This window comes from Gambusia affinis, linkage group LG03, assembly GCF_019740435.1.
Source record: "Gambusia affinis linkage group LG03, SWU_Gaff_1.0, whole genome shotgun sequence".
Lineage (NCBI taxonomy): Eukaryota > Metazoa > Chordata > Actinopteri > Cyprinodontiformes > Poeciliidae > Gambusia > Gambusia affinis.
In genome coordinates this window covers 15,729,806-15,749,047 of record NC_057870.1, presented here as the reverse complement: position 1 = coordinate 15,749,047, position 19,242 = coordinate 15,729,806, and the positions used below count along the sequence as shown (strand labels likewise).

The 19,242-nt window shown below is 39.3% G+C and overlaps 2 protein-coding genes across 8 annotated transcripts in view; one reads left to right on the top strand and one right to left on the bottom strand.

Annotated features, from left to right (window-relative positions):
- The window catches only part of tpcn1 (two pore segment channel 1), a 14,481-nt gene extending 742 nt beyond the window's left edge, over nt 1-13,739 (bottom strand). Inside the window, exons 1-26 of one of the 4 annotated variants that reach the window (XM_044112806.1) lie at nt 13,424-13,739; nt 13,058-13,178; nt 9,888-10,021; nt 9,355-9,531; nt 8,400-8,513; nt 8,170-8,300; nt 7,794-7,882; nt 7,675-7,709; nt 7,497-7,555; nt 7,246-7,345; nt 6,313-6,429; nt 6,080-6,204; nt 5,929-5,977; nt 5,767-5,830; nt 4,455-4,499; nt 4,313-4,369; nt 4,164-4,217; nt 3,967-4,039; nt 3,751-3,858; nt 3,486-3,647; nt 3,287-3,402; nt 1,015-1,061; nt 837-905; nt 657-753; nt 398-537; nt 238-318 (exon numbers count right to left, since the gene is read on the bottom strand). In XM_044112806.1, coding sequence (XP_043968741.1) covers nt 238-318; nt 398-537; nt 657-753; nt 837-905; nt 1,015-1,061; nt 3,287-3,402; nt 3,486-3,647; nt 3,751-3,858; nt 3,967-4,039; nt 4,164-4,217; nt 4,313-4,369; nt 4,455-4,499; nt 5,767-5,830; nt 5,929-5,977; nt 6,080-6,204; nt 6,313-6,429; nt 7,246-7,345; nt 7,497-7,555; nt 7,675-7,709; nt 7,794-7,882; nt 8,170-8,300; nt 8,400-8,513; nt 9,355-9,531; nt 9,888-10,021; nt 13,058-13,151 — 2,337 coding nt within the window. In that variant the 5' untranslated portion in view covers nt 13,152-13,178; nt 13,424-13,739. Of the gene's footprint in view, nt 1-237; nt 319-397; nt 538-656; nt 754-836; nt 906-1,014; nt 1,062-3,286; nt 3,403-3,485; nt 3,648-3,750; nt 3,859-3,966; nt 4,040-4,163; nt 4,218-4,312; nt 4,370-4,454; nt 4,500-5,766; nt 5,831-5,928; nt 5,978-6,079; nt 6,205-6,312; nt 6,430-7,245; nt 7,346-7,496; nt 7,556-7,674; nt 7,710-7,793; nt 7,883-8,169; nt 8,301-8,399; nt 8,514-9,354; nt 9,532-9,887; nt 10,022-10,654; nt 11,873-13,057 lie in introns of those variants that run through there. The other 3 variants (XM_044112807.1, XM_044112805.1, XM_044112804.1) reach the window with 3 other exon arrangements.
- On the top strand, nt 12,082-19,242 carry iqcd (IQ motif containing D). 4 transcript variants are annotated; one of them, XM_044112811.1, is made up of 5 exons: nt 12,082-12,253; nt 16,489-17,170; nt 17,257-17,478; nt 18,593-18,664; nt 18,913-19,242. In XM_044112811.1, the coding sequence occupies exons 2-5, from the start codon at nt 16,490-16,492 to the stop codon at nt 19,219-19,221; spliced, it is 1,284 nt and encodes a 427-aa protein (XP_043968746.1). In that variant the 5' UTR covers nt 12,082-12,253; nt 16,489; the 3' UTR covers nt 19,222-19,242. The 4 variants fall into 4 exon arrangements, with proteins under 4 accessions (XP_043968746.1, XP_043968748.1, XP_043968747.1 ...); XM_044112813.1 differs by lacking the exon at nt 12,082-12,253 and adding an exon at nt 14,084-14,136; XM_044112812.1 differs by lacking the exon at nt 12,082-12,253 and adding an exon at nt 14,087-14,260.

Here is a 19,242-nt window from a genome sequence, read left to right as displayed (position 1 = left end):
AATTATATGTAGTTTTGGTCATTTTTAGAAATAACCTGAAAAGTGTGGCGTGCACTACTAATCAGCCAGCAGGGGTCAATACTTTGTAGAACTGGTGCAACATTTTCCTTCCACTTGACGTACGCCTTTGTGCTGGTCTGTCAGATCAAATTACAAAACTACACATTGAAGTGCGACCATTTTTAAAGGAGGCTTTTGGAAAACCCCGTATCCAGCACCATGCCTTCAGTTTCTCACCTGTATCTCCTCCTCGTACATTTTCATACTAAGGTCACTCTTTGTTCTTGATCTTCGTCCCAAGTAAACCAGAAATGTGTGCTGTACAAAAAAAAAAGGAACAAAAGAGGTTAGCATGATGAGATGGAGAGGAAGAAATGTCTAGAGCTCATGTTCTTACCCCACTCTTGTCCATAGCTTGCAGGACGGCAGCCAGAGAGCTGAGTGAAGACAGTGTCGGGGACGTCTGTTTGTACAACTCCAGGGTGGCGAACGCTTCATCTCTCCTCACCTCTACATCAAACACTATCCCATTTTCATCTGCAACACCAACAGATTAGGGAGGCGGGGGGAATTAAGAAAATCTTAAATCCTGTATGTATGTACGTTAAACATGCAAAGTACCACTTTCTGAATACTACACATTAACTCAAATGCACCCTCTGGATTATCCACTGGTTCCCGGTTCTTGCGACTGTAGTTCATGCGGAACACAAAAGCATCCAGGATGAAAGCCACAATGATTGTCATCACAACCTGACAAAGACAATTGAAATTATGGTCACACTCAAACCAAACTCAAAAAGAGAAATATGCCAAATAAAGAAAACTTCGCTCACCATCGTAACAATGTAAAAAGTCATGAAGTACAGACGGCTCCAGTGGCTCGTCATAGACGTCACTCCTTCCTGGGAGAGAGGAGAAATACAGCAGCAGTCAAACAGCGACGCCCACAGGTCAGCAGTAAAACTGCAGGGTGGAGACCTCAGCAACAATTATTTAATGACTAAACTTTACCATGGTGATGTACCAGTTGTTGACCACAGTCAGCTCAAACAGCGTCACTGCAGGGGAAAAGTGAGAAGTGTTTTTTTTTTTTTTTTAAAGCCGACTTACAGATCATACGACTATCCCCTTCAAAATACTATTTTTAATATACTTATAAGACACATTGGAATAAGGAATCATTTATTTGTTCTTACTTACATTCATAGGAACAGACTTTATTTCAGTTTTCTTAATGCTCCATATTTTTTTAAACCAGGGTTTTATAAGATATTTCTTATAGTTTGTATTTTTTTGCTAATATTTAACACTCAGTATTAGAAAAACCATCTCAGAAGATTAACTAGTAACTAGAGCTGACTAAAAGCATGCAAAGAAAGATGTGCAAAGAAATTAGTTTTTTTACAGTGAAATGTGTTAAAAAATGCAACATAAAGCAAAAGTTATACATGTTACTACGATTCTATGAATCCTTCATGACTGCCAGAAGGGAGTGCTGAAAGCACTGAATGACTAATACCAGCAATGTTGCGAGGAATCCTGAGCACACACCTCACTGACAACGCCCAGAGGACGCTTACAGAAGAACCTGGCTCAGAGGACGAGGGTGACCACACTGACTTTGTAAAATCTGGTGAATGTGGTTGGGAAAGACCATGACGGAGCAGCACATATTGTTCCCAGCAGAACCAAAATCCATTCCCGGCCACTCCTTACCCAGGCCGAAACTTTGCCAATTTCGATGGCTGCTTGCAAGGAGAACGTGTTAAGACTTCAGGCACAACAATGACAATCTGATAACACTTTAGGTACAAATGCAGTGTTCTGCATGGGTCAAGGAGTGTCACTGTAAAGGCTGCAGTGACATCTGACTTAAGGGCACAACCAGAGTGACTGACAGTCAGCCTAGCAGCTGTAAGAAGGTGACATAGGGAAACTGACTGACCGTTTGGAGTATTCTGTTCACCCTTCAAACAGATGACTGAGTCTTCATGGAGGCTGAATCCAAATTCACCCTGAGAAAAATGTTTGTCTTAGATGGAATCAGGCAACTTCTCCATGATGACTTTGAGGAAGGAGAAGCACACTTTCACTGTCGACGATTACAGCCACCGTCACTGCAGTCAAAACTAACTGCCCTCAAGGCCATACACACGGGGTCCTACATAGAGCTGTCACCTGACACTAGCTGCACTCTGAGATGAGAAGAATGACCCAGTCTCTGAAACACATGATGACTGTATCTCCTCACTCTTAAAGTGAGAGGCGGAGGCAGCCAGAGACACGTCCTCCTCCACAGCCAGCGGTGGAGAAGAGAACCCAGTCATTGAAGCATCCATCTGGCGTGCATGAAAAAGGGATTTCATTTCTGCAGACAACTGCTCAACTCTTGTGGAAAGGGTTGGTCAGACTTAGCTTGCCTCTTCCTAGAAGGAGCCACAGTGACTGTGGCCTCATTCCAGCGCTTCAAGCGCCTGTAGGTGGGGCCACCAACCCAGAAGTTGAAAGGTCATTGTTAACCTCAGGACGCAACTGGGCCAGCCGAGCCACCCTCACAGCACGGGACACGACACTGCAGTTCATGCAGGGAGTTTCTGACTGCGGTCCCTCAGTCCGCACAACAGTGGAAGACATCCAAGTTAAGAACTGAGCTGTGTCCAACCACAAGCAGAAAATGGCCTAATATAAAGAGAAGAGGTGTGACCGCTACCATCATTATCGATCATTGCTAAATAGTGGAAAATCAAGAGGCCAACATAGTCAGCTACATTCAGACTGCAGGACGAAAAACAAACAAACAAACAAAAAAAAAACAACATACTGGCACCGTTAGCTCAACCCAAAACTCTTTTCTTAAAGTTGGCTAAAATTGTCCACAATGTGTAAAAGGAACACAGTGGTCATGATGGGAATTAGGTGCAAGTGATGCCAACAATGCAGCCAGCAGCCAACAATGTCCGATAACAACTAAATGATCCAAGAACCAAGAGGCCGAAGCCATGCAAAACGACACGCGTACGCAAGAGAAAAAAAAAAAAAAAAGAGGAACAGAGCCTTGGATGTTTGGCTGGCTGAGGTTCAGAGAAATCTGTGTCACAGGTGTGACTTCTTGGTATTACTGCTCGAGCAACACATGCGCAAATGAAACATTCAGTGCTTAGAGCAACGCCCTCTGCGGATCCGTGGAGGATGGAGTAGCTTCAGTCAGGCTCCCACAGCAAATTAAGGAAAATCTGATGACTTCATGAAGATACGCAAAGGTAAAAATAATAGAAAGAATTACCAAAGCTGCTGAGGATGTCGTTAAAATTGTTGAGATAATAATAGCCTTCATCCAACACGGTTTTGTTGCCAAATGTTTTGTTGATCTGTCTGTAGGAATCTGCCACTGTGCTGGTGCTAAGATGACAACAAAAAGGACATTTTAATATTTAGTCACCATTTTGCAAAATTAAAGTTCCTCAGACAACAGTGACACTCACTTGCAGCAGTTTGGGAAAACCACATCTGCGAAGAACTCCATACCCACAATGGCAAAGGAGTAATAAAAGATGATTAAAGTCAGGCCCAGACTGGCCATCCTGGGGAAGAGCTCAAACATGGTGTCCAACACATTGCGGTACCGCAGCTTTATCTTGAACAGTCTGGGAGAACAGGAGCATGGAAATTTGAGTTGAAAACCAAGACTGGATCTAAATAAAATGAACTATAAACATGTGGCCTGATTTTAAAACAAGGAGAACAAACCGGAGCAACTGGAATGGTCTAAGAACTACAATGAAGTAGAACGGCTCCATTTTGAAAGCCAGAGCGATCAGCCCCAAGAAGGCGAACACAGTCACAGAGAAGTCAAACCTGGACAGTGAAAAGCAGAGGAACACAGAAACAGAATGTTTTCTATGCCTATTCATAAAACGTTTAGTTTTTCTGCTTGATTTTTTTGACAGGTGGGGTTTCACTCACAGATTCCAGCCAGAGCTGAAATAAGCCAACGGCCCCAAACCTGCTATTTTCAGCAGCACTTCCACACCGTAAACTAAAACCAGGACGGAGCAGAGGAGGAATTAGTGCCAGCTGCAATCACCTGCATCCAATCATGTGCAGTTTTTAAATCTATGCTCCGTCTGTCAGTGAGAGGGAAGCAGCAGATTTCTACTCACTCGTCAGGAAAACGATGTAACTCACGGGAACGGATTCAGACCAAGAGTATCCACCTGCAGAACCGGAGGAAGGTCGGAAGTCAGGTAGGATTCTATTTTCATGTGATGTGTGTGTGTGTGTGTGTGTGTATTTGCTGGAGAGGTCTTACTGTTCATTCTGAACGTCTCCACAAGGATCCACACACCATTAATGGCCACCACCACATCTGCAGACATTAACAATGGAGCTTCAGTGTGTGAGTTTGAACAGGCGAAAGCTGGGAGAGCTGTGATGATGATGATGATACTTACACATGGCGTACTGGAAGGCCTTAGACTTCACCACCAGGTGGATGCCTAAAGAGGACAAAAGCGCTTATACAAAGTATTTAAACGTTTTGAGCCGTTTTATGTTACGACTGCAAACTTCAATGCTGTCTGTGGGAGCTTAAAATTGATAAATCGAGAATAAATAAATAAATAAATAAAAATCTAAATGTGGTGTAGGTTTAATTTTGGCCCCTTTACAAAATAGAATTCAACTTTATTGTCATTGCACTGTCACAAGTACAAGCAACGAGATGTAGTTTGCATCTATCCAGAAATGCTCTACGGGATATAAATATTTATTTACAGGTGTACAAGACTAAATATAAATATAAATATAAATATGGGAGCTATATGCACAAATTATACAGATTATACAAGAATGTTATTCTGAAATCCTTAAACATTTGCAAACATTCTATGACTATCAAGAAATCAATACATTTTATCTACAAAGCAGCCTTGGTGCTGGATGCAACTCACTGGAAACACAAAATAAAGAGTATTTCTGAACTGGGTTTGAACCGTCCAGGGTCACAGTTTGCAGGTACAAACACCAGCGTAAACTGAAACTGGTGGTATACTCCTTTTTTCTCCCATCTTTGTAAGAGGGCTGGTGGATGTTAAAAGCGATATACTTTCATCTTTTCTTCACTTCCCTGGACTAGCCAGGGGAGTCATTGCTAATTTTCTTTGCTTAATTTCTTAATAATCAAAATGCATTTTGATTGACTCAGTGTTTCACCTTAGGTAAGATTTATTCACTTCCTTAACACATTGTTTCCAGGAATTATTGAATTAGCCAAATGTCAAACACGAGGCCCAGGGGCCAAATCTGGCCCGCCAAAGCTTTTTATGTGGCCCTCTTGACTATGAAGGACCACATAAATAGAACCTTCAAGATGAATAGTTGTGTGTTAAATGTTATTTCATAAATCAAGTCAAAGCAGATTTTATCTGTATACTGCCAAATTACATCGATGTGAAAAGATGTTCAATAATTAATTTTGAGAGGTACTCATTGAATGCTGAATCAGCCATTTATTAACATTTTTACAATTTTTAACGAGTTATATCAATATTTTCTACAACAACCGGCAGGAAACTCTGAAGAAGATCAATGGAGCAACATTTGGAGAAATCCTAGAATTAAAACCTGTTAGACATTGAGAGTTGAGGTTGCAAACTGACAATGGTTGGAAAAATTTCAAAAAGTATGCATAAATTTGCAAGACACAGTATTGGGGAATCATGGCATTTATTTTGTTACTTCAATTGACAAGAACTGAGAACCTACCCTTGAAAATGAGGAAGGCTGTATGAGGAAGGTCGTCAAACCAGTGTTCTCGACTTCGTCGCGGCTGAAAAACATTTAGAGATTGAGCACATCACAGTCAGCCAAAGCAACACTAAATAAAAATTGTTCTCATCATAAAACAAAGCATACAAAGATAATTACCTTCCATTTTAATCCAATGACCTCATAAAACTTATAAAAGTCTTCCAGGCTGTAACAAAAAAAAGACCTAATCATATATCCAACCAGTAAATTTCAAAATAGGACATTTTTATTAAAAACAACAAAAAAAAAAAAACCATCCAGACATTACCTAAGCGTTGGAGCCCCTGATGTATTCAGAGCTTTAAATGTGAGAAAACGGTCTCTTGCAGACATTCGAGGCCTGTAGAATCGCATCAAACCATCAAACTGTTTCAGAGACACTCCCATCGGCCTCTGGAGGGAAAAGAAAAACAGCAAAGCCCTTAAATGTTAGCAACAACTTCCCAGAGCCTTAGAGAACCAGGCAAAACAAGTTCCTTGTACCAAAATCAACCCACATACCTGCCGGCTAACCAGCAGCTGAAAGGCGTGGTCAATGGCAGAGCGTTTATGAAGCAACAGAGACTTAAACTTCATCTTCTCCACGTCGTTAAATGTATCGAACACAACGGCGAGGAGCTGGGTGGGGAATATGAGGAAAAATCCTATTAAAGAGTTTTATTTACTGTCTGGCAAGAAGCATTTATACTCTTTCCTGTTTGCATTTTGTCGAATTGGAACCACAGACTGTCATGTATTTTATTGAGCTTTTATGTGATAGGCCAATGGAAATGTAGTGAAAGATTATAAACTGAAAGGAGAATGATGTTTTCAATTTTCTGAACCCTCCTTTACTCTAATATCTCAAATTAAAATGTGAAATTAAGCACATCCCATTGCCAGATCCATTTTAGCAGCAGCACGACTTGAGATAAACCTCTACCAGCTTTGCACATCTTAACTTTATTTGGGGGCATGCAAGTAAATAGGGGCTGAACACAAATGCATACGACACCTTTTAGTTTTTAATTAAGCAACTATGCACTATTTTGTGTTGGTCCCAGTGAGGTGTGTGTGTTTAACATCAGAAAATGTCTCTAAGAGGTGAGAACAGTTTTGCTTGGCACTATATGTATGGCGGGTTGCAATTGCAAACTACTTCACTACAACATTTAACTTCAGTGAAATGAACAAACAGAACTTATTTGTTTCTTACAGGTTACTTCAGAGAAAAAGGGGTTGAATACAAATGCTAATTTTCAGATTTTAATTGTAAAAAATTGTAACTGATGTATTACGCTCCTCCCTTTCTCTTCACAAGTCGAGCTGAACTTTACGTGGCTCCATCATAAAACTTAAATAAAACGTATTGAAGTTATTAATTGTAAGCAAGGTATGATTGCGTTGACGTTAGCGGAAGTGAAGTCTGTTTTAAAGGGGCGAAAATCTTTGTACCAGGTTCATGATGAAGTAGAGCTCTATGGAAAGGTAGACGATGAAGAACATGCAGGACCAGCGGTTCTTCGAGTACGCTGGCATCATCACATCAGGAAAACTACGAGAGAAGAGTTCAGTCATACCGACCAAAATCAAAAACAACCTAAAAACATTCAGAAAATGCAACTGTGGAGGAACTAGAAAATACTAACTGGACATTAGTTATGGAAAAAAAAAAAAAAGACCAAATAATATTATTTTCTTCTTACTTTGCTGTGGTAAGCAACACAAACAGGCTGACGAGGCTGTTCTCCAAAGAGCTGAAGTACTGTGGCGAGAGGGCAGAGTCTGAGTGAACACATGCATGTTGCACAACAAGAGGGAAACCAAACCACACTGGCATAACGATTACAAACTACAGTCAGGCAAACCAATGAGTTGACATACAGGGTCAGCTGTGTTTGTAGAGAAGAGACAGAAACCTGCAGGAAATTTAAACCAGATCACGTTATTACCTCCATTTAAAAAGCAGAACAGGCGGAATTTGAATCAAAACCAATTCTTACCCAAGATGGCAAATATGACCATGAAGAAAAGCAGAAGCAGGAGGATGTCAATAAAAGATGGGAGTGACTGGAAGAGCTGACGCAAGTTTCTGTTTGGACGGAAAGATACGTTGTCAGCAGATGATTGACAATAATCAAATATGAATTTTGTAACTTCTTTTTAGTGTGCACACTTGCGTAATTCAATAAAACACATCAAAGAAAGAAAGAAAAAAAGAAAGAAAGAAACTCCAAATAGACTACGAATAATTTTCAAATTCTACATTTTTACAGAGTGCATAGGAACCTTGTAAAGTAGCAGCTGCTTCACCTGCGTGAGTATGTTGGTGTGTGCGCTTGCATGTGTGTGTGTGCACTCGTTTAGATAATCAGTCACCTGCGCACAGCACCGCAGTATCTGCAGTCCACCAGAAAAATCGGTCTCAGAGCTCGGGTCACTCGCATGTGAGACGTCTGTCTGATCAGAACCACGATGGCCTCTACAAACTGCAGCAGCAGCACACACGCCTGCAACAGAAAGACGAAACAAAACAAACACAATGTCGGAACCAAATGTTTGCCAGTTATGAAGCTTGCAGACAGAATATGTCAGAGATGTCAGGGCACCTTCACCATGGTCCTCTTGTGTCGTATAAACGTGTGGAAGCCTAGCCAGCGAAGTTTCATGCAGAGCTCAAATCCCACCAGAAGCAAAGCCAGCAGCTCCAGAGTGGCATGAACCTACAGGAGTCCCACACACAACAGCATTTACACACAACTGGGTCTAAAGAAGTGCTTGAATGCAAGGAAAACAACGCTTGGAAAAAAGTATCCAAACTCCCTGGAGAATTTGGTCCCTACAGCAAATAACTTCAACAAGGAGGATTAGAGTATGATTGTCAAAAGACAAGAAAATGATAAATAGTTTTATAAATAAAAATCTGAAGAGTGGCGTGTATTTGCCTTGAACCTCACCAAGTCAAGCTGCATATCTTTTATTTCTGTCTACCAGCTTTGCATGTCAATATACTAAACTCTTTCCTCACACCTCTTTGCAAAACAGTTCAAGCTCTATTTGTGAATATCAAGTTTCTAAATCTCATTCTAACTCATACGTTTACTTTAAACTGTTCCACTACATCTCTGGTTGGATATTGAGGGTAATTACATTTCTTTTTGTTGTTGTGGATCTCTGCAGCTCCTCCAGAGTTACAATCTTAGCTGCTTCTCTGATTAATCCTTCCTTGCCCAATCTGTTAGTTAGCTGGAAAGTTATGTCTTTGTTGGTTAGCGGTTGTGCTAGCCTTTCTCTATTTCCAGATGATGGATTTAACAGGCCTTCATGATGTATTACAAACCATTGTATCCTTGACTTTGAAGAAAAACATACTCCAGAGTTTTCAAAAATGCTAATTGGACAAAAAAATGGAAAACCATTTATCCAACTCCTTTTATTTCACAAATATGTTGTCAACTTTTGTCACTGTATGAAAAATCAAAGGCTATTTTTGGGGTTATTTGGGTTAGTTGGCGTTGAGACGATGAACTTTAAAAGAAGTCCAACGTCAGATTGAAAACTCACGTAGACGTCCAAGCGCAGCGAGGGGACGGCGGGAGCTTCACACAGCGACAGCATCATCAGCAGCAGACCCGTCACCAGCTCCATCATGTAGAATAGATGATTGTGGGCGAACAGGTATGCCGCCAGTGCTTTTGGGTTCCGAGGGTGACTGAAGAACTTGTCATTGTTCTCTCCTTCCTGCAAGATCAATTCAAAACATAGACAGGAAAACGTGCTTATCTAACAGGACAAAGCAAAGTTTGACATAAAAATAGTTTTTTTTTTTTTTTTTATTCGAATAGCCATTTAGTGACTTCAAATTCTAGATGGGAGCTTCTTAATTATTAAATATTTGAGCTACTGCACTTTCATTTGTACTTAGCAAACACTTCTGGTTCTATAACTAGATTTATTACTTCCTGTAGTCCAAGGTTTATCCATCTGCAGATTATATTTAGCCCAGGAGCGATCATAAAGCCATTAACTGATCACATACTCATGTGATGTGTGTGCAAAACCCCCAGTATAAGGCAACACGAACATGTTTGTGATACCTGCAGGTATATGGCTGCCTCTTGGTAGTTCATCTCCCAGCTTTGCTTTAAAGACGCATTTTGGGTTTTGTTGCTCTGTGCCCCAGGTGTGGAAATCACAGCATTGTTCACTAGGTCATAATTGCCTCCTCCATCTGAAAAATAAAGAAATTAAAGTCTCAGCGTGTTGGATTAGAAACAATTTAGATAAACTGACACAAACACATGCAAGGGGTCTGAACAACTATCCCATTTCGAAATTCCAGACTCAAAATATCTGGTTGAAGTAATTGTATGTTTAATAAAATCATGAAACAACTAAATGCTGAAGTTAGCTTCTGGTCTGGCAGAGGCATCAGTCAGCCTTTTCCCATCACTGCATAGACCATAACTTCATCTAATCCCCTTTCTGGATGTAAAATCTTCACTTTTTTGTACTTATGGGATAAGAATAATCATACTGGAAGCAACATAATCAGAAATAAACACTTAAAATATATGACTCTGTTTCATTCATTCTTTTTAAAAATTAGTTGTATATCATATACACAGAAAAAAAACTTTTCTATTTACTGAAATGTAGATATGTATTCCTGTAAAAAAAACAACAAAAAACAACAGAATATTTTTTTAAAATATGGATTTATACTATTCTATATTGCATGAAGAAATAAAAGTCTGTAAAGTCAAACACTTTAGATGCTAAACATATTGTTTGTTTTACATAATAATATCAAAATTTTGCAGGATCTTGAATATAAGCAGTACAGAGACAGGTATAGGCGTACCGATGCAGTCAGGCTCTAACTGTAAGCCAAAGGAGGAGATTGCAACTGGACTCTCATCATTACAGGACTGATTACCATGGAAACCAGTTCCCTGTCCACACAAGGACGCCATTGGTGAAGCTATGTAAATGTATGAAGGTTGCTGACGTCCAGCAAAAAAGAAAAAAAAAAAAGAAAAAAAAAAAAAAGAAATGTGATTAGCAGCAGACCAATTGCATTGCAGCACTGCAGAACATCTGGAGATATAGATGGAGAAACATTCCAGTCAGCCCTGATGGAAACACCAGAGACAGAGTCACGAGTCGAGACCAGAACAAATCCTCACAGACGCTCAAACATCCCGGAAGTTTAAACAGTCCTGGATACAAAACACAGTCTCAGAAAAACAGAGAGAACAGTAACGATAACTGTAAAGAGACACTAAGATTTACACGTTCAAGCTGAGGTTGAAGTTTGAGCTCAACTCTGACACTTAAAAAGAAAAAGCTCAGTGTGCAGCACTGACAGACAAGCCAATTTCTTCTCCTTCCTGCTTCAAACAGGATACTCGCAGAACGCAAACACGCCACGAGAGGAATTGATCCTGCCTTATAGCAGAAACCGAAATAAAAAGTCACGCAAAAACTCAATGCCACGCTTCTGTAAATTTACTCTTCGAAATAATACCAGAGCTGCAAATTGTTTTTAGATGAGCAGTTCCTGCAGGTGATCCTCTGCAGCTGCACATTTTACTCCTCTGCCTGTCTGTCTGGTCACTCTCATCCCAGAGTCTCAGAAATGCGCTCCCAGATGTTAGCCGTCCACAGCGGATTGAGCTCAGGAGTGAAGGAGATCAAATTCGGGTCCAGCAGCAGCCTGAGCGTCCTCCTGACACCATCGGACCCCGAGTCTGTGTGTGAGCCATTCAGATTGCTCATTTGTCAGAGAACAATAAAACATTTGGAGCTCCGCGTGGAAAAACACGGTGAAGTCAGCCTCACAGAGACACAAACAGACGCCACAGTGCCAGTAAGAAAAAAACAAACAGAAATAGAGGAAGAAGGTAAATCCGCTTCTAGATCGGCTCAAGCTCTACTTCTGTATCCAGGCATGTGACTCCTCACTGAGGTGATACAACCGCATTAACCTTCAATCTCCCTCCTGTTTCCAGAGGGTTCCAGCAGCAACAAGTAAAACCAAAAAGTTTTACACGTCTCTCTCATAAACCACTCCTAGATGTCCTGAAAGGAAATACACATTCCTCTCTTCTTCCTGTTCATCTGCTGAGCAGGAGACAGTGATCCAGTGAGCTCACAGGAAAAACACACACACACCCTGCAGACTCTCATAAACACAACACACACATGCCCCCCCAGGAACATCCGGGAGGGACTGGGGGAGGGGAGTGGGCGGTCTGCTGAGCCAGCTGTTTCTCACATGGTTATTTTGTAGTTTATGTGAGCGAAACAAAGGCAACATGACGACTGTAACACTGCGTATCTTCCCACCAAGTCTTCTGGACAATATACTGCATTGATTTTTGAATCTTTGTGATTAGGATGTGCAGAATATTTACAGCTGCAACATTAGAAGGCTTCCAACCAAATCCCTGCAATCATGGTAAGCAGACAAAGATATATATTTATATATATACACACAAGTATAATAACTATATATCTTAGAGATGCACTGATCACACCTTTCTGGCACAATATTGATTTTTGGTTTTGTTGGGGGTATGACCTTTTGCACTTTAATATAAAGTACAGTAGCTTATAAAATAGTGAATGTGTTGTGAGTTCTTTGATACAGGTAGCTGTTTTGAATATAAACTCAAATGGAAAAATAACATTATAAAGCCTCTAAACTTAAGAAAGTGCACAAAAAAAAGTTTTCGGGTATTGTGTTTACAGACTGAAAGTACTGGGAGTTCTTTTTTTATGTTTTGTTTTTGATGAAGAGGGAAATGAGAAAACCTGATTTTTCACAAAATGTTTTACAACATTCAATCAAGAATTAAAATTTAAGGAATTACAACTCCCCCTCCCCTCCCCCCCAAAAAAAAAAAAAAACAACACAAAAAAAACAAATAAAAAATAAAAAACCAGTAACTTTTAAGATTTTGCAAAGTATGGGAATAAAGACTGACAAATTTCAGGATTCGGTTAAAATTTGATATAGCAAAAAGCATTGGTACCAAAAACAAAAAAAACTATAGAACTAGTAAGATTATACTTTTGCATTAAAATTGAATTTGTATTAAGGCTCTTTGTGTCTTTATCTAAAGAGCTGCACCATCTCTCCTAAGTGAATTTGCTTTGGTAAGGTGCATTTTCTAACAGGAAATGCAAACAAAGACAGGAGCACCAGACCAGACACACAGTTACTGAGGAAAGCTTAAGTAACTCCACTGCTCAGACTTACTTTGGTCTCCTCTTTCAGTCTCCTCTTCGTTCAGCAGACCGCTATTTGCCTCGTCCCACGTCAAAATGAGAGGCACGTCGTCGTCAGACTCCATAATCACAAATAAATAGGTTCAAATCCGCTTTGAAAGTCACAATAAAGGCCAAAAGTGACTAAATAAATACAAAGTTTGTACCGCAAACGCACATTTTCAGTGCAAAAAAAAAGAAAAAAACAAAAACAAAACAGGATTAACAGTAGTTTGTTAGCTAACAAGAGTTATCTGTCTGCGTACTCTGTGCTGCTACAGGTGCATATATCTACAATCAAATGTCCAGTTAGCACGGACTACGCTCGGCGACAGAGAAGAGAAACGGGGTCGTTTACCGATTCAAACATATGTCCCCGATTCACTGGTTCCCTGTCCCTCAGGCTAACGAGCTGAGGCTGTCTGTCTGGGTCCATCTTTGCATCATAATTAGTTCACAAGCTGTCCGCTTCATAACAACAACTGCTGGGACCACCGGTCACCGAGAAAGGAAGGCAACACCTGGAAACCTGAGCTAATCCATGGCGCCCACCTTTAAACCACCCACCTTTTCCTCTACGATAACACTAGCGTCGACACAACAATAGATGAAATCCTAGATCAACAACAGATCTTCCCGACACCAAAGGAATTTACGGCAGGAAATTTTCAAAATAAAAGTCGAAGAAGATTAATTGCTTTTAATTGACACATTTTAAAAACAAATTAATAAAGAGTGTGTGTACCAAATCCGCCCTCGATCATTTGACATAATACATCTCTTTAAAACAACGATATTGAGCCGTAGAGCACCGAATCTGTTTGTGAAAAGAGAAATCCGCCTTTCTTTCTTTCTTGAAGATAAAAAAACTGAAAACAGAAATAAAAATGAGGGGGATTTCATGGCGTTGTCGACCTTAAAACCTTAGAAAACGTCTAGAACAAGTTCAAAATTAAAAGCGAAGTCCGTGTACAGTGTACAGAGCCTAATTCGAAACCACAAACCGGAAGTCAAGTGTAGTGTCGTCATAGCAACAGAAAAAAAACATTGACCCTCGGAGCGATCCGGGCGGTAAGAATAGATTTTTTTCCCCCTTTTGTCAGAGTTTGGGTCATAAGACCGATTTACATAGGCGACAGGAAAAGACCGGAAGAAAGGAAAAGGAAGAGAGGAGAAGGAAAAGGATAAGGAAAAGGTCATTTGTCTTTAAATCGAGATAACTTTACTAAATGTCTTTAAACCTCACTTGAAGACTATTACCAAAGATAAGTCCTCCCAACACCAGTGGACACGTGCAACAATCTGCTAAGCAAACTTTGATCGTTGAGGTGATTATAATCATTTTCAACTTTCACCATTTTGTTAAAAATGTTAAAACTTTTGAAATTCACATTTTCACATTCAGTTGTAATTGAATCAATCTAATTTTAATTCCAAATCTGTCGGTGGTATGAATAATTTTGGTTGTATAACCTTCCAATGTTGTTGAGATTTGAAATGAGAAGAGCTACTAATCATGAGCATCACAACAAGATTCTTTGTACAGAATCCTACTGTTTCAACTACTGGTAGTATTAAAAGCATTTAAAATTAGTCAAAAAAACAATTACACAGTGTACTAAATCATTATGGAAATTGGATTAAAGTGTCATAAAGATTACATTTTTTTGTTGTGCTATTAAATTTATAGATGGTAGTATGTGTCAGGGCTCTTTGAATCACTATAAGTAATTTCAGAGAGCTGGGTTGATTAGTTTGTACAGGTTTCAAGCAATAAGGGACAGAGAAAGGATCTCTGCTGACAAAAATGATCAAATAGTGTAGTGCCGTATGACAAGGTGTGAAAACATTAGATATTTAACGAAAACTGAAGCGTTATTGTACTGTGAAGAGATTTGTGGCTGATTCAGAACAAATATGGGTTTGTACAGATAAAGGCATAATGAGGAAGGATTCTGTTAGACAAATTCATCAGAGTAAGAGAGCAGCTGTTAAAATGCTCTTACAAAGCAGCAAACAGTCATTTGAAGCTGCTGGTGCCTCTGGAACCTCAAGGTGGAGGATCCTCCAAAGGCTTGCGTTGTATAAACCTACTATTCGACCACCACTAACCAGAGCTTACAAGCAGAAACGGTGGCAGTGGGACCAGCTGCACATGAAGATTAGTTTTCAAACAGACTTGTTCACTGATGACTGCTGTGTAACCCTGGATGGTCCAGAGGGACGCAGTAGTGGATTGGTGCTGGATGGCCACCACATCCCAACACAGCTGTGACGTCAGCAAGGAGGTGGTGGAGTCATGCTTTGGGCTGAAATCATGGGGAGTGATTTCGGAAATCATTGGTTGGCCCCTTCAGAGTCCCTGAAGGTGTGAAAATGACCTCAGCAAAAAATATGGACTTTCTGACTGATCACTTTCTTTCATGGTTCAAAAAGAAGAGCTGAACCTTCAGTAGCAAAATCATCTTCATGCATGACGATGAATACTGCAAGGAATACCACTGTGTCATTGGCTGCTATGGGCTAAAATCCAGAGTTATTTAAAATTCAAAAAAGACTTTATTAATCCCAAAGGGAAATTAAATGAAATTTAAATAAAAAAAAGAATAATTCAAGAACAGTTGACAAGAGTTGTTTGATCTTGTCACAAAGATAACAAAAACAAAATGAATTTCCTAAACAAGTTTTTCCAAATGACCTCTGACCTCAGCCCTATTGAGAACCTTTGGAGTTTCCTCAAGCAGAAGATCTGAGGTTGGAATGAAGTTCATATCAAAACAGCTCTGGGAAGATTTTCTGACATCCTGCGAAGAAATTCAAGCAGAAACTTTCCACAAACTCACAAGTTCAATGGATCAAGAATCGTGCTGTGATATGAAAGAAGGTTCCTATGTTAACATGTAACTCGGTCTGTTAAGATGTTTTTGATTGAAATAGCTTTTGATTTTAGTACATGTGAACACTTACTGCTGCACATTCAAAGAATGACCTTTTGCAATTCTTTATTATATATAAAATGTTTAGAAAATTTGCTGTGCATAATAATTTGGAACAGTGTATTTAGAGTTTTTTTATTTTTGAAAAAAATACTGTTCTCATGGAGAGCTTTGCTCAGTAAAATTTGATTTATACTGTAATAGTTCATGACTTGAAAATGATATTGACCATCATTTGCATTGACCATCTAGGAAATTTTGAGAAAATATCACTTGCAAAACAATTTGGAACACAGTTGTAGTTACCATATATGTAATTAAGAAACCTGCATGGCCAGGCCAGAGGCTAGATCCAGCCCTCAGTGGAGATTTGCAAAAGTTCAAAATCACTGGACATTTTAAAAGGTTACAGTAAATTATCAGTCAAAAATATTTTTAGTATACTGTATGATTTAATAATCTGTGTTTCTCATTCTTGTAATCGTAGAATGCTACCAAGCGACAACATGTTATCTAAAGAAGCAACAACAACTACAACAACAATAACAACAACAACAACAGCAACAACAGCAACAACAACAACAACAACAACAACAACAACAGAAGACCCTCCATTGAAGCCAGCCAGGAAGCTTTCTTCTGAAGCTCAATGTATTTCAAGAGTACTAAAAAACTGCATCAGTCAAGTTGAGATTACAACAGCTCTAGGAAACATCATCCAGTTTTATTCTGTGTCAGGTGTTGTGGATGAGGACTTGAGTAAGCTTCTTCAAGCACATCAGGTATTAGTGGAAAGACTGGTGATGGTTGAATGTCAGAAGCTAGATGGGTTGCAAGGCAAACAGTCAGAAGAAGTAAAGAAGAGAGAGATAGTCCAAGTTAGAGAGAAGATAAAAAACTCAGTCAGAGATGTGCTGAGATTTTTCAGAGTCCATCCAAATGTCTTTTGGAGCTTAAGAGAAGAGATTAATATGGAAGTAGACAAGAATGAGCGCGTATTAATCAGGATGCTTCAGATGTTTCACAACTATGTGGAGAAAAGGTTGTGTGCTGAAAATCAGCTGCGTGTACCCCAGAGACAACAGCCTTCGTTTCTCGACAAAACTCTGGAGCTACTGAGTTTAGAGGAAGAAGACTCGGCTGCAATCTTGAAGAACTTAGATCAAATGGTGAGTAATCATTCTGGATGTCGTAAGCAACCTGTCTTCAACAGTTTGCTTTGACACATTCAAGCCCCTTTTTGCCATTCCTGCAGATCTTGCAGAAGGACCGTGAGATAAAGAACCTGGAGAAATATTTTAAAGAGCAACATAAGCAAGCTGAGCAAGAGTTGGCTCTCCAAGAGGAACAGGAGAAGCTAAATTTGACTATATTAAGCGCTGAGAAACGGAATCTCACAGAAAAAACAGAACAGCTGAACCTGGAGCTCCTCACCCTGATGACTGAAAACAGAAAGGCAGAGAGAATTCTGCAGCATGTGAGTTTGCAGGAAAAGTTCGTGCACATTTTTAATGTTGCATCCACAAACTACGTGGGCCAACGCTATTGTGCAATATTGTAAAGTTGAGAGGAAATAATGCATGTTTTTAAAAAATTTTTTATACAAAAATCTGATAGTGACACTCATTCAGCCCCTCTTCTCCGGTTAATCTAGCTCTTCTATAAATGCCCTCAGAAATTCAATAGAAAACATTACTGAATAAACAGAAATGTATAAAGACCAAAAAAAAAAAAAGAAAAAATGCAGGGGTGAGGTTCTAGAGAGGTTTAAAGCCGTTAGAATGTAAGATATTCTCCCAAATGTCAAAGATCACCATTCAGTATACTGTCCAATAAAAAAGTTCAGCAACTGTAAATCCGCAAAGACTAAATTTAACGCCAGCAAAGAAAAGGAGACCGTAAATTAAAAAAGAAGCCCAGAGTGTCATAGTAACTATGGAGGAGCTGCAGAGATCAACAGCTCAGGTGGGAGAATTTGGTAGCAAGAAAAATAGCTATGGAAAGAAAATAATCAGAAATCCTATTTCTGATGGGATTTCTGTAGTTCATTTGGGATCATAACAAACATATATATATATATATATATATATATATATATATATATATATATATATAGATATATATATATATATATATATATATACATATATATATATATATATATATATATCTGTATATATATGTAAAGGAACAGAAAGTTATGGCATTGGCTGCATCATGCAGGAATGTTTTTCTTCAGAAGGCCGAGAGGAGCTGATCAAAATTAGAAGATGGACGGGATTAAGTATGTGTGTTAGAACAGTCCAGTCAAAAAAAGAGTTAAAAATGCTCCCCATTCCTATGAATTAGAATTTTGATGTAAAAGACAAGAATAAATGCTGTTAGTCACGTAACCCAAAAGATTTGAGAGATTTTAGATGTTTATTTACTTCTTATTTACTTCTTTGCTTCTATTTCACTTTGATGACGTATTTTGTGTTGGTGTATCACATTAAATTCAATTAAACATATAAAACATTAGCTGTTAGGAAAATACTGGATACCTTTTAAATGCACTGTAGCTGACACTGCTTTCTTTATTTTTGTGACAGGAAAATGACGGTTTGAGGAGAGAAACTGAACACATTTTACAAACCTTTGACAGGGACATGCATGCAATTCAGGTAAACTAAAACAAATCAGCTGCTGCCAAGTGCCAAAGTTTTCCAGACATAAAAATGTTTGTTTTTTTAACATTATATTCAGAGCTGGTCCTCAGAAAATACTAAAGTCCTGTAAATACAGTTACTTGATAATAATACTTTTTTAATAAATGTTCTCATAGACCTTAAAAATAGGCCACTGCTTCCAGGCTTTTAAAAATACACATTACTTCTCCAATTTTTTTCACATCCTTTCACATTTGCCTCAGACTAAGCTGGAACTGACGGAAAAGAATTATGAAAAGGAGCTGGAGGAGGTGAGGAAGCTGCAGGAACCCTATTCTATTCTAGAGGAGAAGTACTTAGAGATCCAGGAGAAGAGGCGTCTGGCAGAAGAGAAGAGACAGGAGGAGTTGAGGAAGCTGCAGCTGAAGACCAAAGCTTCTATCATCATCCAGGCTTGGTGGAGAGGGTACACTGTCCGCAAGTCCTTGAAGAGCAAGACCAAGAAGGGCAAAAAGGGAAAAAAGGGGAAGGGCAAAGGCAAAGGCAAGGGCAAGGGCAAGAAAGGCAAATAAACCAACCAGTTTCACACCATC